The sequence below is a fragment of the Anser cygnoides genome, chromosome 9, assembly GCF_040182565.1.
Source record: "Anser cygnoides isolate HZ-2024a breed goose chromosome 9, Taihu_goose_T2T_genome, whole genome shotgun sequence".
NCBI classification, from domain to species: domain Eukaryota; kingdom Metazoa; phylum Chordata; class Aves; order Anseriformes; family Anatidae; genus Anser; species Anser cygnoides.
Genome location: NC_089881.1, coordinates 3079624 through 3104662, shown reverse-complemented (window position 1 = coordinate 3104662; position 25039 = coordinate 3079624). Strand labels below are relative to the sequence as shown.

The 25039-nt window shown below is 37.4% G+C and overlaps 1 protein-coding gene and 1 long non-coding RNA gene across 3 annotated transcripts in view; one reads left to right on the top strand and one right to left on the bottom strand.

The window, feature by feature from the left end:
* DNER (delta/notch like EGF repeat containing) overlaps positions 1-13669 on the bottom strand; it is a 120639-nt gene extending 106970 nt beyond the window's left edge. Inside the window, exon 1 of the mRNA XM_048063044.2 lies at positions 13321-13669. Coding sequence (XP_047919001.2) covers positions 13321-13563 — 243 coding nt within the window. The 5' untranslated portion in view covers positions 13564-13669. The remainder of the gene's footprint in view (positions 1-13320) is intronic.
* Positions 13670-13803: 134 nt separating this feature from the next.
* On the top strand, positions 13804-17764 carry LOC106036155 (uncharacterized). 2 transcript variants are annotated; one of them, XR_010833487.1, is made up of 3 exons: positions 13804-15501; positions 16382-16482; positions 17115-17764. It is a non-coding gene; the product is annotated as an uncharacterized lncRNA (long non-coding RNA). The 2 variants fall into 2 exon arrangements; XR_010833488.1 differs by lacking the exon at positions 17115-17764 and having other exon boundaries at positions 13804-14579; positions 15300-15501; positions 16382-16617.
* The last annotated feature ends 7275 nt before the right edge of the window (positions 17765-25039 follow it).

The following is a 25039-nucleotide window of genomic DNA, read 5'->3' as shown; positions in this document are numbered from 1 at the left end:
CCATAGCTGTTCCACTCCAGTTTCAGCAGTGCACTTATATACACTTCCTTTCCCCAAAAACACGTACAAGTGAGGAGGTCAAGCAAATTAACCTGTAGAAGAAGGCAGGCCCTTTGCATTTTTACAGGTGCACAAATAAAACCTGCAATATCATCAAAAATAAAATGTGCATTTGGTGTGCTTGCTACTTACTATAGAGGGGAAATGTTTCGTTATAATGGGAAGAGTTTACTGAGCATTTCAGAAGTTTAGTCTACACAGGGGAACATTTCCAGTGACACAGAACAAATCCCCAGAAATTAAGACAAATTAGATGAACAATTTACTAGAATAGCATCCTGTGACAACGCAAAGTAGGAAAAGTAAAAATAAAAGAAGGATCAAATTAAGACCTTGCCATAACTAAAAACAGGACCAAAATCCAGTAGATTGCTAGATCACTTACTAAAAAACTTATAGAAAAATCTGAAATGGGCTATAATGAAAGTAAATTAGTATCAGACAGAAGAAAGAAGCTACAGTAATTATCAGATCTGCAGTGCACCTCCTTTACCTGTGAAGGGTCTCCGGATTTTGAGACTGTACAAGAAAGTTTGTACTCTTTGAAATTAAAATTACATAGACCATTTTGTGGTCTGAAGATCTCCTTTTCTTCATGATATTTGGAAGCGTGCAGAATGAAGCATGAACACATTTTTTCTCAACATTATAGAGATACAAAAACTTTTGGTGCTGAAAAATATTTTGAGAAACTTTCTAAGGCCAGATTAAAAGTCAAGCTTTACAATACCAAGTTTCCAAATCTTTGGATGAAAAAGCAAATGTTAACAGATCAGGAAGGAGTCCAGGAAGTACGTAATATGATGGGCGAACAACTGCCTAATAGGTTGTACTCAAAGGGTGATAGTAAATGGGGTTACATCAAGCTGGCAGCCAGCCACTAGTGGGGTTCCCCAGGGCTCCATTTTAGAGCCAGTTCTCTTCAGTGTTTTTCTAAAGATACTGGACACAGGAGTTGAATGCATACTAAGTAAGTTCATAGATGAAACTAAATTAGGAGCTGTTGAACCCCTCAAGAGATTTGCAGAGAAGAATGGTACAGAATGTACCCTGGAATAAAAATACAGAACTATATTTTAAAGAAACTTTTCTTGAAGAATCATCTCATTACATCTGGAATAAGAGCAGAAGCAATGCACTCCCACTTCCAAATTGATGCAGATGACTGTGCACTGCGCCCTTAGTATGCAACTTCTGCATGGTTATTGGCCAAAGTGGAAATAAGATCTTGATGCTGTCTGTTGAAGTGAAAATAAATAACTGCATTTCTTAAAACTAAACATGGTTAAGAAATTATGCAAACTTACGGAAATTCTATAAATTTGTCAAGTGCTTAGCAAATTTTACTAAATTCTTCAGATCTGCAATGCAGTAAAATATTTGTTTTAAGCCACTGTTGTAATTACTATTGCTGAACAATATCATTTTACCTATGAAACGTATATGACGCATATAATAAGAGTTAATGAAAACTAACTGGATCATTCTAGTTAGTTCTCTGGTATTCCCTATAAAAATGGAAATCGTATTTGCTACAGAAAAAAAAAAAAAGAGAGAATGAACTATTATTACTGTTGGAGAGTCATCAGCAATGAAAAATAACTTTTTTTTCCCTCTCTAAACTAAGAACTAAGAGTAACTATTAAAATGATTATATGTTTTGCATCTAACATTGTCTTGAAAGACATTTCTTTACGCTCACACTGACAATCTGTAGACTCGACTAATTCTGCCTGTACCTAATCCTAAAAGGAAGTAACATGAGAATATCCAAATGGCCTACTGAATGAATAAACACTTACCTCATATCTTATGCTGTATGTTAATAAGTGGCATCATCTTAGTCACAAATCTATTCCTTGTATATTCAGATTCATACCCTAATGACAAAATTAATTCTTATTACTACTTTATTACTCTTATTTATATTCTTGTACAGTCCTATGGCAGATGTCTAAATATCTGTCTGACCCTATATTATAAACCCAGACTGTTTTAAGAGAAAGTAAAATTTAGAAAGCCATACAGACAACTATAAAAATAATTTGGATTGCTGAATCCACTTGAACAATGGTACATAACATATAATAGGAATACAGAAATTCGGTCTATTTATACCCACGAGTGTGAGTAAGATAAAGGAACCTGGAACACTATGCAGTATCATTAATGCATTTTTTTTTCAGACCTGGAATACAAGCAGGTGCTGAAGAAAAGGCCAACAGTCAAATTCTCTGAAATAAGGTATGTGAATTCACCTACATAGAAGATTCAAACCAACAATCATTTTTACTTATACCTAAAGAATTGTTGGTACTGAAATGAAAATCCCACAATGCCACTGCAACGCAATTCAAGCAAGAAAAGAAGCCATCAGGCTTTTTCAGCCCTAGGGGCCTTGTAAGAACCAGGCATTCAAGTGAAGTCATTCTTATCAAGGTAGAATGAAACCAGGAAAATGTATATAGAAATGATTTCAAGTATATTGCCCTTTAATAGACACTTCTATCTGTTTACTCATCTAACTAGTATTTCAAAATTGTTGCAAACACTGAGAAGGTCAAAGACAAGGGCAGCCTGGTGGTTTCGGAGCACTGCTGCACATGTGGACGCAATTCCCTTGAAAAACACAGAGAACATCAACTACTTCAAAATATTAGAGAAAAATACGCTGTGAAGTTCAGCAAGTGATACTCTAAAGTTTTATAATCATCTCCAAAATTAGATTAGATAATAGCAATGTGAATTTCTAAATGCACACAAGGAAATACTAGAGATTTTTTCCCACTAGACACCACCGCACCATGCTTCTTAAACTCAGTAGAAAGTTCTGACTGAACGCAGTGCTCAACAGAAAACCATTTCATTGAATACAATGTCCTGTGCCAGCACAACTGATTTGAGGAAGCCAAACCACAGGCCTGAACCTGATGGAAGTTTTCTGGTGAAACCTCGCCTGTGCTCTGCTCAAAGACCTGGAAACAACACCCTGAAACTCTGAGCTGCAGCTCTGCTCTCCAAGTCCCAGAAAGAGTTTAAAAGCCAAAAGACACACAGGATAACTTGAAGCTTTCAAGACTTCCCAGCATCACAGAAGAGCCCTGCCCAGTGTCAAGAGGCTTAGAAGAACTATCAGCCAGCAGGTGCTTGCAGTAAAGGCCCCACCTTCAAGCAGGGTTTACTTTCATGTCCTAGGCAAGGAGCCTAGAATATCTGAAAATACAAAATAGAACTGGAAACTTAATTTGAAAAAGAAAACTATCCTCAGAACTAGAAACCTCAAGTTGGAAGCTGCCGCAGTAGTTTTCACAAAGTGAAAAGCATTTATATCATGCAGAAGGCAACTAAGATACTGTTCTTGAGGTTGCTGTACATCATTTACACAATAAGATTTACTAGCACAGGTGTCATTTCAGAGTGTCCTTCAATGAATTATCTCATACAAATGAGAAACAGTGCAACATATTAATGAGTAATTTAACCATAACAGAAAACCCTCTATATCGCTAAATTAAATATAGTGAGTTTTGGTCCATACACAGGTTTGCTCCTTGCTTCCAACAGCAGGACTTAATAATCACAGGCTTTACCCACAAGTGATAAATTACCCAGTTTTTGATCAGGGGGTTGTGAAAAGGCAGACCCACTATAACTATTAATTTATCACATTTATCTACGAAAAGAGTGAAAATTTGGTGTTGCAAGGGGTGATGTTTAACTGGGGAGGAAAGTACCTTGGAAACAAGTGGCAGAGCTGACCTTGCTCCAGCTTTCATTCACCTTAGAGAATTTCTTTGGTACGCTTCACACAGAGAAAACAAAGCTCCAACGGTTACTGAAATAATTAGTTCTAAATTTTCTTGGTCTATAAAAGGAATAAAATGTAATGACTATGAGTTTACTTCACCTTTTAGAGATGTCAAAATGAATCCTCAAGCAGCCCTTTAAAGAAAATGCTCCACGCTCATATTCTCTACCAGCCTGCACCCTCAGACAATTATCAAACATTTCTATAACTTTAACCCAGTACCTTTCCACTACTTTTAAGAGGTAATAACTAGCCAAATTTTAACATTAGAGTCCTATTACAGTTACGTAAATTAAGTTTTAATTTGTCCCTCCCTCAATTAAACATGTTAATTTCCCTGAGGACTCAACACCATTTCCTTTCATTGTCACATATGGCATCATCATGCAGTATGCTGTAGCCTTAAAAATGATCATCAAGTATTTGGTCTTACAGATCCTACCTGTATCAGCAATTTTCTTGCAACTCAACTTACTGAAATACAAAGGTATACTCAAATGAGAAAGTTTCTCAGATCCACATACAAGAAAGATATTTTGATGCTCCATAATAACAGAACTATGGAATTAAGTTTCTCAACTCAGGAGGTACTTAGCTCACAAATTTTGAGATATCTACAAGGCCAGCGTTACCCCCTTTAATTTATTATTGTTCATTTAAGCCTACCTGAAAAAATAGATTACAAAAGAAGTGCATGTATAAGTAAGACTCTCACGAGTTGTTAACAGACCGCTAAATCTATATGAAATCTAAGCCATATATTTTGGTTTAGCATTACTGAGATTGATTTATAAGGTTATTTTTGATTAATAGTCTTTAATAATTTACCTAATTTCTTCAGCAGAAGAAACCATACATCATAACCATTACAAAAATTAAAACCTTTATAACAAAAATATTAACATATAACCAAGAACATACGGGTCTTCCTCCCAGATAATCATAGTTTGTTTAGAATATGCACGGTTAGCTGAAATGATTCCTCCTCTTGTGCATTTGTTGACAAGCTTCAGCTTTATTACGTACAGTACAAAGGATCACATAAAGGCAACCTGGACTGAAAAATGAAGTTTGTTGTAAATAAAAGGAATTGTATCTGGTTACCCTTTTTAAAGCTCCTATTCATTGACATGCTCAAAAAAGCCTTCTCAAATTGATAATGTGGTTGCTGCTGTAACTAATACATCAAGTACAACAAAGTTCCCAAAATCATTAATATTCAGTGTCCTGAACTCAGTATAACAATCCTACTTTCACAGTCAAATTGAATCCTATTCTTACCTTATTCAAGAACACCTTGTTCATAGACACCTTTGCTACAAAAGTCTTTGAAATACTGGTCACTGATCTATTGCCCCTGCTACTAGAGGGAAAGAAAATTACAGAACTGAATTAATCAGTAGACTGCTAGCCTGAATACTTTGCCAGACAAAGTAATATAAATGGTTGATTTTTTAATAAGGCTTTTTTTTTCCCCTTACAACTTAAATATATTCTGATAGGCCCCTGACACGTAATTCAGAATAAGTGTATTAAAACACTAAATTAAGTGTTTTTCACTGTACCTTCTTAAAGCTTTTGAACACATTCACAAACGAACCTTTTGAACATCCAAAATTATCTTACTTTTTAACTTAAATTTCTCCTCTACAAATTAAGAGGAGAAAAAAAGACAAAAAAATTTGTTTTGCCCAGTATGACCCAGAGAGGCAGTGAGAAGTCCAAACACCAAGCCCTGATACTCCAATTCCTACCCGTGATATTTCACTTCAAACCTTTCCCTGGGAGGTTTACAGATGTTTTTTGTTTTTTTTTTTTCAGGTTTATAGCAGAATGTAATGCAAAATAATACAGTATAATTATAACACTTCCTACGACACGTCTAATTGTAAAACAAGCCAAGGCAAAGATGAAGAACACAGGGCAGTACTATGTATTGCTGAACTCTAACAGCTTATCTGCAGCCTACAAATCAGCTTTTGAATGCAAGTGCTTCTGCAAGAGAGATTACACTTTGCCAATAGAAAAAATTAATGAATTTTCCTATCAAGCAAACATTTCTTAATTTTTATCTTTATGTAAATTTCCGCTGTTCAAAACTCTTGGAAAATTGCAACAATTGTATTGCTCTTTAAGATTTTTTTCCTAATGATCCAATTCAAATTTGTATTTTATATAGCTCATATTGATGAGTTACAAGTTTCTGACCAGAAAGCATTTATTTCAGCATTCACACTATTTCTGTATAAATTGACAAAAACATACTGAAACGAGAAGTTGAACAAAACTATTTTTTTGCTTAAAAAGTAGAGAGCTAATTTAAGACTTAATAAATGCTGCTCTACAATGTCAAATGCACATATTGGTCTGCTTTTCCCTTCAGATTTTGACCTAAATGCCAATAAGATATTTTTAATGAAGTTAACTCTACCCTTGCCAAATGCAGTGCTTTCAATTGACATGGATGTACTTTAAATATGAATGCTTTTGTTTTGGGATCACTGCTCCACAATCAGACATCTCTAGGTAGGTTATTGAGCTCTGTTCACCAATATCAATGAAAAATAATAACACAAGAAAAAAAAAGCAGGGAAGTGAAGGGGGTGGTTATTGAAGACTACTCTCAAGTGCAGTAGTCAAAAGAACAGGTTATCTTTCAGCATAAATAAAGAATGAGATTCAGCGTTATACAAAGCAGACCACATTAAGATTGAGCAGTAACCAACAGGAGTATTGTTATTAACTCAATTCACTCAGCTCAGAAAGGAAACTGCAATATCCAGTATTCATTATTGGGACAGGGAGAGAAGAATGGAATAAATCACTTTTAACAGGGAAAAAAAATACAACAAGAAAATTCAATTAAATTGAAAGACAGAAAATAAAACCTAATAAAATAATTTTTTCATGCAATTAATGTGTGGGATTCATTGGAACACAAAAGTACCAAAGCCAAAAAAGTTACTAGGAATAAATGAGGGCCTTGATATTTAATAAGAACAGAGTGAGCTATGAGAGAAAGTGCCATGCCAATTAAGACTTTAATTTAACTCTTATTAGGGTTAAGCGGGCACTGTTTTCCACAGACTCACGCCTGCCTATTAAAATGGAATTTCTTGCATCATCTTCTAAGATTTCTGGTCTCCCAATGACATAATGAAGCTGAAATCCTGCCAAATGTCACCTCTGAAATTATTAATCTCAAACTAGTACTTCTTCTCAGGAAGGCAATATGTAGAAGATTCTACAAGACCCCTCAAAGAGAGGAGAACTACCTCCTGCAATACTGAATCATCAGACAGGTCCACTATTTTGAACAATGTTCTTGTTTGCTTGTTTCACTGTCCATATCCAATTTCTTCTCTTCCATTCTTATCTTGTATTCAAGATAAGGTATCTCCTGCTATTCTCCTAACACACTGTGAGTCTACTCCATTAAAGAACATTTCCAGAGCTACATATATACAAACAGCAACATCAATCTTAGTATTTCAAAACAAGGTAAAGCAATCGTAGTTTTTAACCAGATAGCATTGCAAAGCAGTTCTCTCAGAAAAAAAGCAAATAAGAAATGCAATGAAATGAAAATGAAATACAATGAAATATGATCTATGAAAAAGCTGAAGCATCGTAGTATGGCATATCTTCTACTATTATTCAATTACTAATAATTACTAATAATTAATATCTGATCCGTTTCTTTGCAACCTCTACTTACAAAAAAAATAAGTAAAACCAACACTTAAAACCTTTACTTATATGATGGAATTTTACAAAGCACAAATTATTTGGTTCTTAAATGACCTTACTAGCATTTATAAGGAACTATTTTGAACAGATTTAAAGTGAGTATTTCAACAGATTGAAATAGACATATAACTGAGAAAGTTTGGATTATTAAATCACTTCAGTTTTATTCTACAGAAATTTAGAATAATTTGTTTAGATCCCATGGCAAAAAATCACAGTACAATTCTTAACAACTGGTTCAGAAACTGTAGAATTACAGTTCTCTTACTCACAAATTTTCACATGATATGCTTCAAGGCAAAATGCTAATTTGAAAAGCTTAAGTTTCTGAATGGAAATATATTTTTACTAGTTATAGAAAACACGTTAAAATAGCTAAAATAAAGTGGGTAGAAACGTGAGTATACTAATTTGTGACTAAAGTGGCTGTAGACACAGTGATTTGAAATTAATATTAAAGATTTTTCAGATGTCTTATCTAATATTAATATTGCAGTGTTAAAACTCCTGTCTGCACCGCACACAAGTCCATCCAGGTATAGTCTATACTTGATGTAAGTAATACGCACTTGTATAATAATATGGAAATCATTTAGTAGAATATCCAGGAAAGGGAAGACAGGACCAGGACAAGAGTAACAGACAAATGCAAAATCTAGGAAAAAAAAAAAAAAAAAACATACACACATGTATATGTGGGATCACAGAACAGAATCATGGAAGGATTTAGGTCGGGAGGGTCCAACCCCTGCTCACGCCAAGTCTGACGCTAAGCCACGGTACTCAGGGCCCTGACATCTTCAAGGATGAAGATCCCGCAACCATTCTGAGTAGCTGTTCCAGTGTTTGATCACCATCGTTGTGATGTTTTTCTTAAATTTCACCGAAACTTCCCCTACTGTAACGTGTCTCTGCCACCTCTCATCTTTTCACTGACTGCATGTCAGAGAAGTCTTGTTCCACCTTCTCTATGACCACCCATTAGGTAGCCGAAGATGTCACTTAGCTTCATCTTCAAGGAGAGCAAACTGAGCTCTCAGAGCCTCTTCTCGTGCATCAATGCAAATATTTAAAGTTGGTAACTTTAAAGCATTGCAAGCATTAGCAGAGTTAGTCAGCAGGACATGACATGGTGCCTCAGAACTCAAGGTAAACTACATTCAAATAAAACAACAAAACACCAGGGCATTGCTAACTATACAATTTCCTCTTGATAACTATACAATTTCATAAAAGAGAGAACAGAGTGGTCACATAGCAAAACACTTGCATCACAATAGCCACATAATCTAAGAATATGTCCTTGAATAATGAGAACAAAAAAAAAAACAGCATTTTTATTATGCTAGAGAACTCATTGTGAAGGATTATTTAGAGACCTTTCAGTACAGATGTCAGCACTTAATAGGAAACAGGAACTTGTGAAGAATTAATCGGGATAATGACATGAAGGTGAATTAGCAGTTAGATTAAAGGATGTCCCTTTACTACTGCAACCTGAAATAACCTGGCCAATGAAAGTCCATACTAATACTCAGAAGTAGACCATTGAGTCAAGAAACGATAATCCTTCTCAGTTTGCTAGCCTTGGATTTCTACATTCAGCATTAAAGAGCACATTATCAGAAATATATTGAGAACAGAAATGAATTCAAAGAAAAAGTAACAAAAACCCAACAGGAGATAAAAAAAATAGAAGTAGGGGGCACAGAGTAAAAACTGAAATCATTGTATTATAGTCTACAACTGTTCAAATACTATGATCAAAAGACGAGAATAAATTCATCTTGTATTCAAAAGTACAAAAAAAAGGGAGAGAATGAAGGCAAACATAATCAGGCTGAAATTCAAGGATAAAGAAAAATAGCATACAACAGAACTTCCCAAAGGAAATAATGGAAATGCACAGTACCTGATCTCTAAATAGAACAGCAAGAAGTTTATTTCTAGTAAAATTTAGCAATAATGGCAGTTTGTGCTCTTTTTCCTAACTTAGAAGATGACTAAAATATGAAAAGAAACATTTTTCCCAGGATGCTTTGAAAAAATATATATATTTAAATGAAGGCACTATCTTAATGTAGCTGAATGACCAACAAGTTACTCTACGAAGAAAATTTAAAAATAACCTGCAGTCCATCTGCATTAGTTTTTACGAGTTCCTTCCTTGACAGTTTTAAACTCAGCTTTCACCTTTCTAAAATTCTATTTGAAATAAACTGTCCACGATTACATTTAAAAAAATATTTTCCACTGTAGTCGCAGAAGATTACCATTAGAATGAACACAACAAATTCTCCTCAAGACCAAAAGATTTTTTGCTATTAAAATACTAATTTCAATACTAACTCAAAAACCAGCTGCATCAGTGGCCACCACATCACTCTGAGAAGTCCACAGAGGTCGTGCCACCGCTGCAGACCATACAGCAGGGAGCTGGAGATGGCAGCCAAGTGAGAAGGCTGGTTCCAAGCTGTGCGTGCGAGCTCAGAGACACTACCTGATTCCTAGGTTTAATTGCTGACAGAAACTATAAAGTAACTAAAAGTACATTAAAATTACTGAAGAAATAAAGAGTGAGGAAAACGGTCAACAAAAGGAGAAAAAGGGGGAAAAAAAAAGGAAAAAAAGAAAGAGAAAAGGAAGAAACAAATCAAATCAAAACCAAATCAAGCATGTATGATAGTAGGTAAAAATCATTAATAAATCAATGTTTCTTCACACAATAGTCTTTTAATGAAATTAGCACTAGCGTTGAAGCAAATAAACGTAATATGATTGAATGAAATGAACTGTGTTCAGATTCTGCATTTTTTAAGCAACCAAGTCTGTCACAAATTTTTTCATTTTTCTATTTAGTTATTTTGTACCTTACGTCTCTAAAATTATTTCAAAAGGCACTGATAAAACAATTTTTACATAAAACTTTCCTGAACAAGAAAAATAATTTTATTTGGTTATACATGTCATTGGAAATAACAGACTAGTGGTTAGAAATAAAGGTTAAAGATTGCTTTTCAAAGTAAAACATAAGTAAAAAAAATAGGTGTGTGTCAGCATAACTTTAACATCTGTCACTCCGTTTATTTCAATTTATTTCATCAAATTTTCTCAGAATACAGCTGAGAATAGGACAGCTTAAATTTCCTGCAGAAAGGCACCCAAATTCACTATAATTTTTGTACAATTTCACAAAGAATGTGTGTGATTTCTCTGCTCAGACTAAAGTGTAAGATACAGTGATTCTATTTATTCTTTATACAAGCTAGAAACATGGCACAGAGAAGTGGGAAAAAATCATATCCATGAAAAGAAGCGGAGTTAAAGTACAGCAACGTCCCACAGTGTGAAACCAAACAATCCATAACAACACAATCTTGAAGTTTGCAGAGCAAAGTATACTCAAACCCTAAGTAACGTGATACATATACGCATGCATAATGCATGGAATGGATATACTAAGATAGCTTTTGTTGAATAAATAATGAGTTCCTGAAACAACTATAACATAAGATCATAGAACTGGATTAAGTCCAAGTTAAATACTTCACTTGGTGATAGGAAAGCTCTAGACCTCTAAAAGCATCTCGCGCGTGTGATGACAGTTTTATTCTTTGCCACTTTGCCTGTGCCAGCACCAGCTCCACCAAGTGCCTCAAAGCCAGTTACAGTAAAAACTTCAGCAACACAATCTGTGGCAATCTCCAATTTTGTTACCAGTCCTTCTACATTATCAACTTCACTGCACCCAGTTGACTTGCAGGTATATTTGGAACATTTTTCCCTCATTCTATGCCTTAATGCATCTGAGCAGAAGGAGAGAAATATTGCCTTTGCTACAAGAAGTAACACAAAAATATTTCTATACTTTTAGGCAAGTGTAGTTCCAGAGAACTCCAGTTTCATCACAAATTGTATAACCTCAAACTTAGCTTCTATGATCTGGGTATTTAAGTGAAACAATTACTGCTCTTATTTCCTTGTTGGTATTCACTTCTCCAAGCCCAACCTCCATGACAACCTCAGCAGTAAGTTGGAAACCACCTGGCTAAATATATCCCCATGGTCCCTCTGATTTAGCCTATAGCTTTCCTCCTATCCTTTAAGGGTTAAAAATCATTTTACTTATTTATTTTCACTGAATTGTTAAGCTTGACCGCTGTTATCTGAATAACAGCAAAACACAAGAATTAATGCATTTGTATAATATTTATTCATTTCCTATTTTGATAAAAAGAGCAAAACCTCAGCTGTGGATAAAAGCAACGTATTTATATTATCCCTTTAAATTCTAAACCATCCACCTGCTCTCTAGTTAAAGTTGCATTTCAAAACCATATTAACTTTTCACAGTTAACTAATATCCATACTTCAGCTGCTGACATAACAGCCAGAAGTGGCATTCACTTGTTCATCACTTTCTGTTTCAAGGGTCATTACTCGGTATTTCATAAAAAGAAACAAAATGTATGACACTCTAAGCCTCCTCTTATTACTTAATAAAAAGCGTAACCGCTGTGAAAATATTGCCTCTCTTGTATTAGAGAAACAATTAAAGCCCGTTCCCCAGACACAACACTTCACAGGAGGTACGATGCCAACAAGCGTTACATTTTACTAAGTCTTTAGAAGGTTCATTAATCTTTCAGTCCTGGATCTCAGACACTAAAGCGTAACAGCAGTAAGCAGATGCAAACATTCAGCGCTCTCTCCCTCTCTTTGTAGCAATAGAAACGTAGTAAACTCTTAAGAGGCCAACAGCTAAAATTAGCCAGAGAGAATTCTATTCAATCCTCTTTAATCTCTCTGACTTTGCAGAATCTCATTAGCGTTAATATTTTCACTTTCCCTGTTACACTGACTCATCAGAGATGCTTCAAGGCCGGTACAGAGCTCGGAGCAAAGCACTCTTACTTTACAATGACTTCCAAATTCACCTACACCTTAAGTCTTCAGTAAACGTATTATCCCTTTCATCTGTTCAGCAGCATAGTTCGGGTACTATCCAACCAAGGAATAGTAAATAAATAAATAAATAAATAGTGAAACTGACTGCATTTACTTGAATTCATCTGCTTTTACATCAAATCCATGTAAAACAGAAGGCATTGTCCAAAAAAATGGAAGGCAACCCATACAGCCTTTCCTACGCTGCTGCCACAGAAAGTAACTGTATATATGCAGGAACCAAACCTCTTTGTCCCTGCACCTGCTTTTCCTCATCTGAAGATACAGAAGATTAACTTGTGGATTTCTGAGCACTATAACGGGGATTTTTCATCCTTAATGACAGAGGCAAATAAAAAGAAGTCTTCACATAACAATGAGAATTAATTTCGATTACGTTAAACCCTAATATGACCAAGCAAGTCAGAAGGACACCGGCGATGGTGTCTCGGGTCTCCGCTCCCGGGCGCTTTGACCTTTGGCAATCCGGAGCGGGCCGTGCAACCCCTCAGCGCGGGGGCCAGGACCCCTACGGCACGGAGCGGGACCCCCGCGGCGGGGCGATGCCCGGGGGCCGCGATTCGCCGCCCGGCGCTCCGAGGGCGGTTCTCCCCCCGTAAAGGACGGCGAGCCCGGGGCGGCGGCTGCGCCGCGGCGGCCAGCTCGGTGGGCTTCCTCCGACCCCCGCCGCGTCCCGGGGGAGCTCGGGGGGACGCCGAGGGCGAGAGGCCGGGAGGGGGGCGCGCAGCCCTTACCTGACAGGAGGCGCCGGTGACCCCCGGGGGGCAGGAGCAGCGGTAGGCGGCCGGGGGCTGGGGGCGGCGGGGCACGGCGGGGCCGCGGGCCGGCCCCGGGTAGCAGGTGCCGTTGTTGCGGCAGGGCTGGCTGAGGCAGGGGTCCGCGCCGGGGGGCGCGGCGGTGGCCGGCCCCGAGAGGCAGGCGCGGCGCTGCGCCAGGGCCAGCAGGAGGAGCAGGAGCAGCGGGGCGGCTCGGGGCATGGCGGCTGGGTCGGGGTGCCGCTCTGCCTGGGAGAGAGAAGGAGGGGACGGATGGAAGGATGGATGGAGGGATGGAAGGAAGGAGGGAGGGAGGGAGGGACGAGAAAGCGGCCGCCAGGCAGCTCCCTACCCTCGTTCCCCGGGCAACCCGCGGGCGGGGACTGGGCGGGGAGGAGCCGGCCGCGCTCCGCCGGCCCGGCAGGGGGCAGCCGCCGGCCCCCCGCGTGAGGCGGCCTGAGGGGCAAGGGACGTGGGGTCAAGGGGACGGGGGGCACCGTCCCGCTCCTCCCGGGCGGGGTTGGCGCCCGCCTTCAGGAGGCCCTGAAAAGCAGCCCCTGAGGCCTGGGAGTGCTGCTCTGCTCCCGCCTGTGAGGAACTGGGGCTGAAAGTATATCAAGAACAAAGGAGGCAAAGGGCATTAAAATTGTCCCTGTAATTGCTCGTAGCGGGGAGAAAAAAACTTGAGAAATTGCACTTTTGTGTTTATCTAAGTCCGTTTTTTTAAATCCGTTTCTGTCTCTCTTTCCCTGCCTCTGATCAGAGCCAAGATCAGTGATGTGTAAACCAGTGAACGGACTCTGGCCTTCCGTGCCGTCACTTCTACAAAAGCGAAGCATTTAAGCCTCTAGTAACTAATGAGTTTTCATATCTCTGTCAGCAGGTTGCAGGAGAAGGGGTAGCAGCAGTAGCTCTTGGTTTTTAGAAACCTTTCAACTTCTCGTACAAGTAAAGGCTGAAACCTGTGTCATGGCCAGAAACAACTGGCAACGCTGACTGAACTGAGAGTCCATCAGGGTGTGTAGCGGCCTGGAGGCAATACTGCAGCCACCCTTCTAAGCTGAAGTGAAGTGTCATTGCTGTTACCTGATGTGCTGTGTTCTGTTTCACTTCCCCTACCTTTCAGTCGTATGTTCTGTGCCACACTGGCTCCCTCTGCTGGCTCTGCTCTCACTCCGTCCCTAACACCTTTCACCAGCTCGTTCAGGTGGCTCTGGTTCAGCTCCTCTCAACCCCAGGTAACAGTGGGTCCTGATAGTGCCTATAGGCACTGTGGTAATACAAATTTTAAACATATATATACATACTCAAATTAAGTTGCTTCTTTATATTACAACTATCTTTTACTTTTTCTCTCAATATCAGAGCTCTTCACACAAAAACTGCTGTACTTTTATCAGACGAGTTCATTCTTTCTTTACTGATCATTGTCAAATGTCATATCTCTGCAAAAAACAGGAACTTGGAAGGAATTCTTCCACTTTGAACTATGATTTACTGTTCTTTAAGTATGATGGGTTTGGATTTTTTTGTTGCTGTTGTTGTTGTTGTTTGTTTTTTTGGGTGGTTGTTTTTTTTTTTTCCAAGCATTTTTTGCAACCATCGTGCACCATGAGAAAATAAAAAGTTCTTAATTTAAGTTTATATAATTTTGTAATATATAATTTTAATAATGTCATAGAAAACAATTCCAAAAGCAAGCCCATGTTAAGTTATAACCGTTTTTTTCTATTCCATTCACAAGATCTGTTGCCTTGTTCTACAAGAAAATTATTTGGCTTGACATGATTTATTCCTGATAAGTCCACAGAGGTTTCTACTTGTCTCTTTGTTATCTTCTAAATGCTCTGAAATAACCTGTACATATAGCCCGGAATTCTAGAGCATTTGATGTTAAAGCAGCTGGGCTGTAATTCTTCATTTCCTCCTTTTCAGTAAAAATGTTTGCTCTGTTCCAGTCTCCTAGGACTTCACCTTTCCACCGAGGTTTTCAAAGATAGTTGTTCATAAAGAGTTTCATCCAATTCTCTAAACATCTTCTATAGCAAATCATCAGGACAAGTTGAAAAGATGTTCTGCTCTCTAACCTGATCTTTCTTTTTGCTTGAGTTCTTCTCCTGATGGACCTTTGTTAAAGAACAGGATGCCTGAATAAGCTAGGTAGGGAGTGCCCCTATTTTTTTAATTGGTCTTTGTATCCCCAAAGGTTTTACTAATTCTGATGGAACTCTGACCTATGTCTGAGGCTTTTAAGTGGCCTTATACTTAATATAATTAAATAAGTGTTGGGAAGTGAGGTTTCAGGACTGACAGCTAGATAAGATATTGAATTCTGTTGACATAGGAGTATGGTATTTGCAGAAAAGAGAACAACTTTAAAATTAAGCTAGTCAACACATCCAACTGAGCAGGCCGTAACTATATCACGTGTTCCTTTTGTGTTTTACAGACTATATAAGCAGCGTTTGCATTATATATGCCATTTTCATAAGAAAATATTTAACTGTGCAACACTAAGTATTATGCCTATGTAATTAGCTAGTGATTTTCAAAAATGCTGTATTTTTATGCATTTTAATGTTCCAATATGCATAGTTTAAATAATTTTAGTCAGCTTTCTACAAATTACTAATTGAAATATTCAGTAAGGATTGCAAGCTGTCTACCTCATTTACACTTGCTAGAATATGAATTGTATTATGTCTAATATTTAAGACACACTAATAAGCTAAGCTACATTACAGCTTAACTACTTATTTTGATGTAGAAGTACTCACCCGCTAGTGACTTAAAGGAGATTTTGCCTTTTATTTTTTATCTGTTATGATTAAATATTTAGTGAGGAACAAAAATCTCTGATTTCCCAAGGGGAGTGTCCCCCATAACAACAATGATCTTTTTTTAATATTGATGAAATCTTTTAAAACCACCTAGCTTAGTTAAATTTTATTTTAATAGTATAGGACTTATTTAGAAGAGATAGTCACTGTGTTGAGACTTCTCTGAATCTGGACTGATTCTTTTCTGTTTCATGTTTTAGGTCAAGCTGCAATCCTTTCTTTATGATATTGGTTGTCAGAGCGCAGAACTGACATTTTCCTCATCTCTCCCTCAGCTTGTGCCTACCTTAAAGTATCTCAGGTGTTTCGCTTCCAATTAATCAAAAGGACTAGGTTTTTAATTTTGAGACACTTCAGAAGTGTCCCACTAATGGACACTAAGCCTCCCTAAACTGGAGACAAATTCCCCAAATTGCTCATCATGTTCCCGATCCCATATCCAATAGCTGCTAAAGCTAAAATCCTTTTGAAAATCATTGCCTCCGTCTCTGAAACTATTACTGCTTTTTTAATGTTGTGTTTCATAGGGCTTATAATGCTTTCATTCAAAATGTTTTCTACATGCCTTTAATTTTTCTTCCCAAGTACATGCCTTCTATTCAGGCACATTCTATTATTATAACTATTTGAATGACCCATGCCTCAGTCTATCGAAGTACTAAAATACCTGCTTAAGCATATAAGCAGCCCACAGAATCCAGTGAGCTTTCAAGTTGCATAACCAAGTGCTTCACATTGGAACTTATTTTGGCTGATGGTCGTGAGTTTGCATTGCGAGGGGAATTTTTGGTGACAATAGGAGATTAGATTAAGGCTCTGAACAGAGACAAAATTATAAAAAATATACTTTACCGCTATACGTGGATGAGAGGGAAATATTGGTTTATTTTTATACGCAACTGAACAATTGCTATTTTTCTTTTATCTTGACAGAGACTGGAAAACACCCAGCACCGTGACAATATGTATGGTTTTATCTGCTTTCCTCCCCATCCCTTATATTTCCATTTATTTTTCTGCACTGTATTATTAAGCTGCTTGAAACGTGCATGTTTTCTTTTTCGTTTGCTAACTTTGATGTTGGAAACCAGTGATGATTTGTTTACCACTGTCAGTAGTGAAAGTATCTACTGTTATTTAACATTTGCTGTTCAGGGGGATCTGTAATACAAAGAGAGACAGTAATGCAACTACTATCAAGAGAGATGCCAGCCCAGGTACAGAAACATTCTTCACTGTGGGAAGCATGAGGTCTTGGGCAATTGCCACATTCTAAGAGGGCATCCGTATGGCAGAAGTTAAGCTTTTAGACTGGGGAGCACAAAAACACTGTGCTATGGAAATCCCTGACACCTGTTTTTATCAGTGTCTGACAGTCAGCAGCTTGCCCCCTATATTCATCTGTTTGACTCACAGGAACTTTCATCATCCTGAGTATTGGTTTATGGATTTAGAGCAATGGACTGAAATTAATCCACACCTCTAAACAGCGTAGTTGTTTTACAAACAAAATGACTGTCAGCAATTTAAAGTCTTTCTCTGAAAGCCGCCAGAAAAATTAATGTCTCAATAGCTACCCTACCTTTCTCTAGTAAGCTGTATATGTAATTTGAAACTAGAGACTTGCACAGCAAAGCTGTGCTATATGCTCTTTTAATGGTTTTTAGTGTCACGTTGTGTGGTATTACAGCAAGTATTACTGTACTTCAAGAAATAAGAAATTAAAAGACATGATTGATCTGGACCCATATCTATGTAAATAAAGCTACAGTGGGTAAAATCATGCGTATTTATACCAGGCTTGAATCAACTTCCAAGGAGGTTGTTTGAAAAGTCTTTCAAATTAGTTTCAGCATTTGTTTTGTGCTGTTAACACAACTGTAGCTTAAGACATTTAAATCCTATAATATAGATATTATAAAATAATTGAGATAACGTATGGGTTTTGGCATTTACAAGTCTTCCCTTCTGTTCTTTAAGCCATGTCTTTGGCTCTGAAAAGATGACAATGTGACCACAATTTCAATAGATAAAAAATAATTTAAGACATCATTCATAGACTATTTTTTTTCAGTCAGAGAAACAAAGCAAATGGAAAGCAGAATCTTAATGTCAGAATGCTCTTATATCTTTTAGAATCTGCATAGATGTTTCAACAACTCAAATTAACAGCAGCTATTGACAGCTATCAGAATAAGTATTTGACCATGAGAATTTGAAGTACTAGATCTGAAGAGCTATTTTTATAGTCAGTAAATAAATGACTTATTTACATGAATTTCAAGGTGCATGTGTCAGAGGACATGATGTCTGTATTCTTATTGTGTGGAAAAACTTACACATCAGAAGCTGTACAGAGGAGAAGAGAAGGACAAATAAAATTCTGACAGACCTTTTACTGAAATAAAAGCAAATCACAAGGTGTTCCAGTGAAAAATATTAAGCCTTAACTTTTCTCTTTGATATTCTTCCTGAGCAATAAACAAAAAGGTGATGCTACAGGTTTCAAGGTTTGTGGTTGCAAAGGGACAGCACCTGTGATTTTAAAGGCAGCAGCTGGAAGGTAAAACATCTTAAAGAGAGCAGTTATTAACATTTTTATTTCAACACAAAATCTGAGAGCAAATCCAAAACTTAATTGGTGGTGCATTGTTTTGTTTTCCTTTGTTATTATTATTTCATGCTGCTTTTTTTCCTTTTTTTTATTTAGTTATTCCTCAGTAACATTACCCTCACTAGATTTAGAATTCACAGATAGATATTGCCTTTTCTATTCGTGTTCTCTTACACCTCATTTTAAAGTACTAGATTATGCCTCAGTCCAAACTTTCTTTTCAATTCTCTTCTCTCCCTAGGCATTTCTTTCAATTGAGAGATGTATACCTATATTTTCGTCAATGGGGATCCACAAAATACCTCGATGCCTTCATACCTTGAATCATCAGGCTCCCAACTAACTTATTCAGTGCTTATCACAACTCACCACATCCTCACCACCCTCCCCAGAGATGTGGAAGTACTACTATTCCAGTTTTACAAGCAGTTTTTGGCTCCAGGCCAAATCCTAAATGATTTAGGCACCTAACCAACAAGTTGGATTCTTGCCTAGCATCCTACAGGAAGCCAGTAGTAAATAGAAAATTCATCCTATTGCTCTAAACTGCTTAGCTGAGCAATGAAAACATTTGCTAAAGAAAACAACCAGGCCCTAAATTCTGTAAAAATTAAGAATAGATTTCATCTGTGCACTATTTATGGGGAAAAAAATGAAGCCATTCTGACTGACACTTATACTGAAAGAGAAGGCACTGTGTAATTAATATATACGTTGTTAATGTCAAATAAAGTTAAGGAAACAGACTTAATGGATTCAAGGTACTAGTACATTTTGCAGAGGGAGTGGATGTGCACTGGGCACTTCACATAGTCAATGGTCAGAGTTAATGACAGCCTGTCACATATTGTACTGTGTTTCTTAAAACCTTTTGAAAACAAAATGGTAATGTTTTAAGACACTTCTGGGACAATTTTCACTTGGCTTCCCACATAAAAAACTCTCCTTCATTTATATTATGTCAAGACTAGAAGTATGCGTGAATAACAGTATCCAGTCCTTATTTGGAGACTGCAAGCAGTAAAGACTTCAGGTGTATTTTCCTCAATAATCTAAATCTTTGATTCAAATTAAAACTATCTAGTTTCTTCTGTCATCCATCCTCATTTTGCTTTTTTTTTTCCCGACAGACTAAGGAGCTATATGCTATCAGAGTCTTTTTTGTAGATTTTTACTTCTGTAGGTGATTCTACACTAAGATCAAGCAACTTGTTTACATGCTTTTAGATGAACTGAACATCTTTTAGTCACTGTATTTTTCAGTGCATTATAGCTCACAAGGAGAATTCGTGGCAATACATGTTGACTGCTCGCCATTTCTCCATGTATAATCACTGCAAATACACGTTCTTCATGCAGTTTCCTCCTGTTAACAATCCTTGTGTTCTAAAGAAGCAGGTATTGTGTTTAGCTTACTGTGAGCCTGGAAAAGCTGCATATCAAATAAATCAAAAAGTTACATGGAATTTTTCTTATACCATAAAAAGCTTCAGAAATAAATGCCAGAGTGCATAAGCGTCACTTACACATAAATAACTAAAAATGTGATGTTAAATTTATTACTCATACAAATAGAAATAAGGATTCTTAATTGTTTTTACTTATCATAGCAGGACAGGTATCATCAGGCAGGTGTTCAGGTCAACTGCAGCATGGTTTGCAGTATGGTTTAAACATGGCTGTATCACTTTGACCCCAAACATCTTTTGGGACTTGGGCACACAAAATACAGACATCCTTATTCTGTGCCTTAATACTAGAATAATTCAGTCTTTGGGATAATTGGATAGAAAGTGATTTAGGACATATCGTAACTCAACCCAAAAATCTTAGGGAGAAACATGAATATGCCAGCCCAATTTTTGTCAGCTAGCTAATCTTATGTAAGACACTAGTAGGTGGAATTACTCCCTACACTTTTAGTTCTGGGTGAATTGTATATTAACATTTTATGTTTCTGAAAATGACTAGAAAATTATAGAAATCTGCAGTACTAAGAACATCAAGTAGCTTACTTGCATGTTTATAGCATGTACACAATAATACAGCAGTGACAAGTGTTCAAACTATTTTCTAGTATAAAAGTGTAACAGCAAATTTTTATTTTGTCTTCCTGTGTAGCTCAGTAAGTGTCTATAAAGTTAAAGTTCTTACATGGTTTAAGAAGTCAATGATTCAAAATAAGGGAATACAGATTCTTTCATTTTTATTCCATATTCAAATTTAACTTTTTTTAATTTAAAATGTATGTATGCCTATTAACCAGAAGGAAAGAAAGTATACTTACAGGATTCTCTGGAGTATATAGCCACATACCAAATTCCCTAGTGCATAGGGTTTTGTCCAAGTAATGAAAAATCCAAGTAATAAAAACTTAACATGCTATCTCAAAGATGCGTCTAGTTATTTCAGCAAAATGCATACATTTTTGGTGTGTGTATGCTATAGTGTTACAAATGGCCTTTATCAGCCAGGCAGGCATTTTTTCCACTAGGTAGCACCTCTGTAAACGAAGTTTTACTCTGGGGAGGAAGGCTGGTTGTTTTTGAAAATGACAGTGTCAAGGTATTGATCACCTACCTTAAAATGAACACAGTTCCTTTCCTCCATGATTACCGATTATACAAAAAAGCTACCTCAGCAATTTAAAAACGAACAGAGTTACTGACATTAACAAGCTTACTAAAGATTTTTCAATAAAAATACATAAATTGTAAACTTGAAAACCAAAGTACACTCTTATGTATGCATATTGAGCAAATTTTCCACTGTCACATGAATTTTTTCTACACTCTGTAGTCCAAAAGGCAAGGTATTAAGTATTTCTTTACTACACTAAAAAAAGTGCATGGCAAAAATAATCTTTCATCCATACGACAGTTTCAGCTACTTGCACAGGTGCTGTAGCACAGTCTTTCATGACTAACACATTGTTTAGAAAAGCAGCAGCACAATACATATCCATGCTGCTTACAGCCTAGCAGCAAATGGAAAATACCTAGTCCTTGTTGCTCTGAAGGGGAAGTCACACGCTTTGACAAAGTTCTACAGGTTCTTTTTGGAGCACTGAAAGACAATAACTGTGTTTAGTGTGGTGGAGAAAGGGGAGCTAAGAGACATGCAAAAAAAAAAAGATCCACACAGAGGGAAATCCTAGCTGATCTCAGCTATTTGCTAGTTTTCTACACCTTTTTCTGTTTACACTATTATGGACATGCAAGATCTATATCAACTCAAGATTAGGCATCCCACAGCTGTCAAAACCAATACCAAATGTTATTGAGCTTGAATGTACAATTCTCTCAGAGAAACGTGCATCTAATATCAAACAGCATCTTATTCTGTTCCTTCACCCATAGTGTAAAGTCTAAAATAATCTAAACTGCACAGGGGTCTCTTTAGAAGATGAATTTTGCAGGTGCAGGTTACTAAAAAGTTAGCCAGTAGCAGCATAACACAGAAGGTTAATTATATAATTAATTATATAACATGACCAGAAACATCTTGAGCATCACTACGGACATACAGACCATTACTGTCATCATTCACCTAATCTGATTCCACATTTGGGATATGAGTTTTATAAAGTCTTTCGCATTGCACATTCTTAATTTTACCTAATCTTTCAACTTTCAGGCAATGTCTGGATGATATTTTTGGCTAATACCTGTAAAAACTGCTCTTTCCAGAAAATCCTGTATATGGAATTATGGCATCTCCATAATTGCTGTCAAATCATGTTAACTACTTATCCTCGAAGTTGGAGATGACATCTTCTAGGACAGAGAGAAACTCTGAGATAACTCCTGGACACAGGTAAATATCACTTCACTAAATATTAAAAACAAGTAACATGCCAGAAGAAAGTTTTGAAATAAAAACCCATTCTAAGTACGAGAAGTAGAAGCAATTAAGGCCTGTAATTTTCTTTCAGTCGAAACAGAGTCCTATGAAGACGAAGATTACTCATGATCTGCAGCTGCAGAGACCCTTGTCACTTCCACTCATTTTATTGGAAAATTTAGAAAACCTCTCTCTGCATATAAATTTCTTCTATTGAACTTATTTAAATTGATAGAGTAGCACAAAACAGAGCAAGACTATTTAAGATGCATATCAACTTCTTTCTGATTCTCAGTTATTAGTAAATGCATGCAGTTTTGATTTTACATTCTAAATAATATAGTCAGCTAATTTTGGAATTGCAACGTGTTTTACTAAAACAGATTTATTTAGTTGGGTCTTGAAAAACCCAGCGATGGGGACTGCACAATCTCTCTGGGGATGTGAAACAGGGATAATCCCTCAGTCTACCAGCCATGCTCCTGTTAGTGCAGCACAGGATGTTACTGCCTTTATTTGCTGCCAGGGCACAATGCTGACCTGAATTCAGCCTTTTTCAGCAGAGCTGCTCTCCACCTAGTTAATCCTTTTGTCTCTAATTTCTTGTCTACTAGAAGAACATGATGCTTCTGGTCTTAAATTAGAAGTTACCAGTCATAGAATTCAGTGCTACTGAAGTTGGGATCATTTTACTCTTCAATAGCCTTTTCCCCACTGTATTCTCTTCCCCCTCCTCCTGCCTTTTGAAGAACTTCTGTAGTTTTAGCATCCCAGAATATAGCTTGCTCCTGAGAAGCGCTGGTTTTAGGAAAGGAAGAAACAGGTTGGAAATTTTCACTTTTTTAGCCATTGTCTCAACAGTTTTAATATAAAGAATTAATGATCTGTGATAAAAGGTTGAAAGGGGAGGCTGGGAAATAAAGTGCCACCTCATAGACTGTTTCTGCACCATGTTTTGCATCACCTGCCTGCCAGAGAGGCTTCTGCATACAAGAAGTCCAAAGAACAAAGCAGCTGCAGTCAGACCAAGCCTAGCCTATTTAGCCTAGAACACATGGGTGACAACTAAAGGAAGAGAAAAACAGAACACATTTTCTTTAAATATTGTTTCTCATCACTTCTAGGTCAGGGCCTTCCTACACCAAACAAAATTTAACTAACTTCTTTTTTTCTCCTATGACTTATTTCTTAACTGACTTCAAAGCATGCTAAGGTTGCTATCTTCCCTGAAATAATAGGCTTTACTTTAGTGAAGATCTAAGGTATTTACCCTGATTTTTATCAGAAACTACTACATCAAATCCTTTCAGTATTTAAGCTCATCCACCACGTGAAGCCGCCACAGGAGTCTTGTGAGATAAAACTGGAATAAAGGGGAGTCACAGAATGGGAGGACAGGCTTCTGCAAAGCAATGAAGTATGATTCCATAATACCTAGCTCCTGAATTGAATGCCACAAAATAGCATTGTTTATAGTTACACATTTGCCACAAATTCTCATACTAACTTATTGTAGTACTCTTGCATACAAGGGAAGAGACTGAAAAATTCATTATTTTCCCTTCCTGTAGCAACCCAGCACCCAAGACAGTTAAAAACAGGTACAACCCAGGAGTGCTGGCTACAAAGACAGCTATAAAGCTAAGGAAATCTCATGACCTTATCTACCTTTCTCTCAGCTTTATCTTTGGGAAATAGCTGTTTAGATGAGAGAACTTCATTACTTAAGGACCACGGCAGCATCAACCTGCCTTGGTTTTCAGTATGAGATGGTAGTGTTGAAGCTTACCTGTGCGAAGGGGAACCTCCTCCTTCCACCTCTTACTTTCCGTGTTCTTTACTTTCCGTGTTCTCAGAAAGTGGGGGCAAAATACTTGCTGTCTCCCATTTATGCCCAGGCATACCTACCTGCTGTCTTTAATGGGGACTCAAAAATAGCTACAGCCTATTAAAGCAGGGGGAAACAACCAAAAGAATCCTAACGCTTTTGTCTGTCTGCCTCCCTCCCCTCTTCCAACGTGCTGTTTACAGGTTGAACAGGACATTTTCCTTAACTGTAAGATGAAGGAAATTTCACAGGAGGTTCCCGCTCCATGTTTTGTTTGGGAAGTGTAAGGCATTCACTTCTCTCTCTCCTCTTACTTCCTTTTTTTTTTTTTTTTTTGTCTTTTTCTGACCCAGGTTGCGGAAGTTGTAACCACACTGTAGTTACAGCAAAAGCCATCAGGGCCTTTTTTAGCCTGGTGCCTTGAAAACATTGGATATATCTTCATTGTTTTACACATACACAGGCACACGCATTGCTTCATTCTGTTTCTGGTTCAAGACTTGACAACTCCCCACATGCACACAGCAAAGGAGACCCAACATCAGTTCCTCCTCTACCCCCAAAAAAGGCACG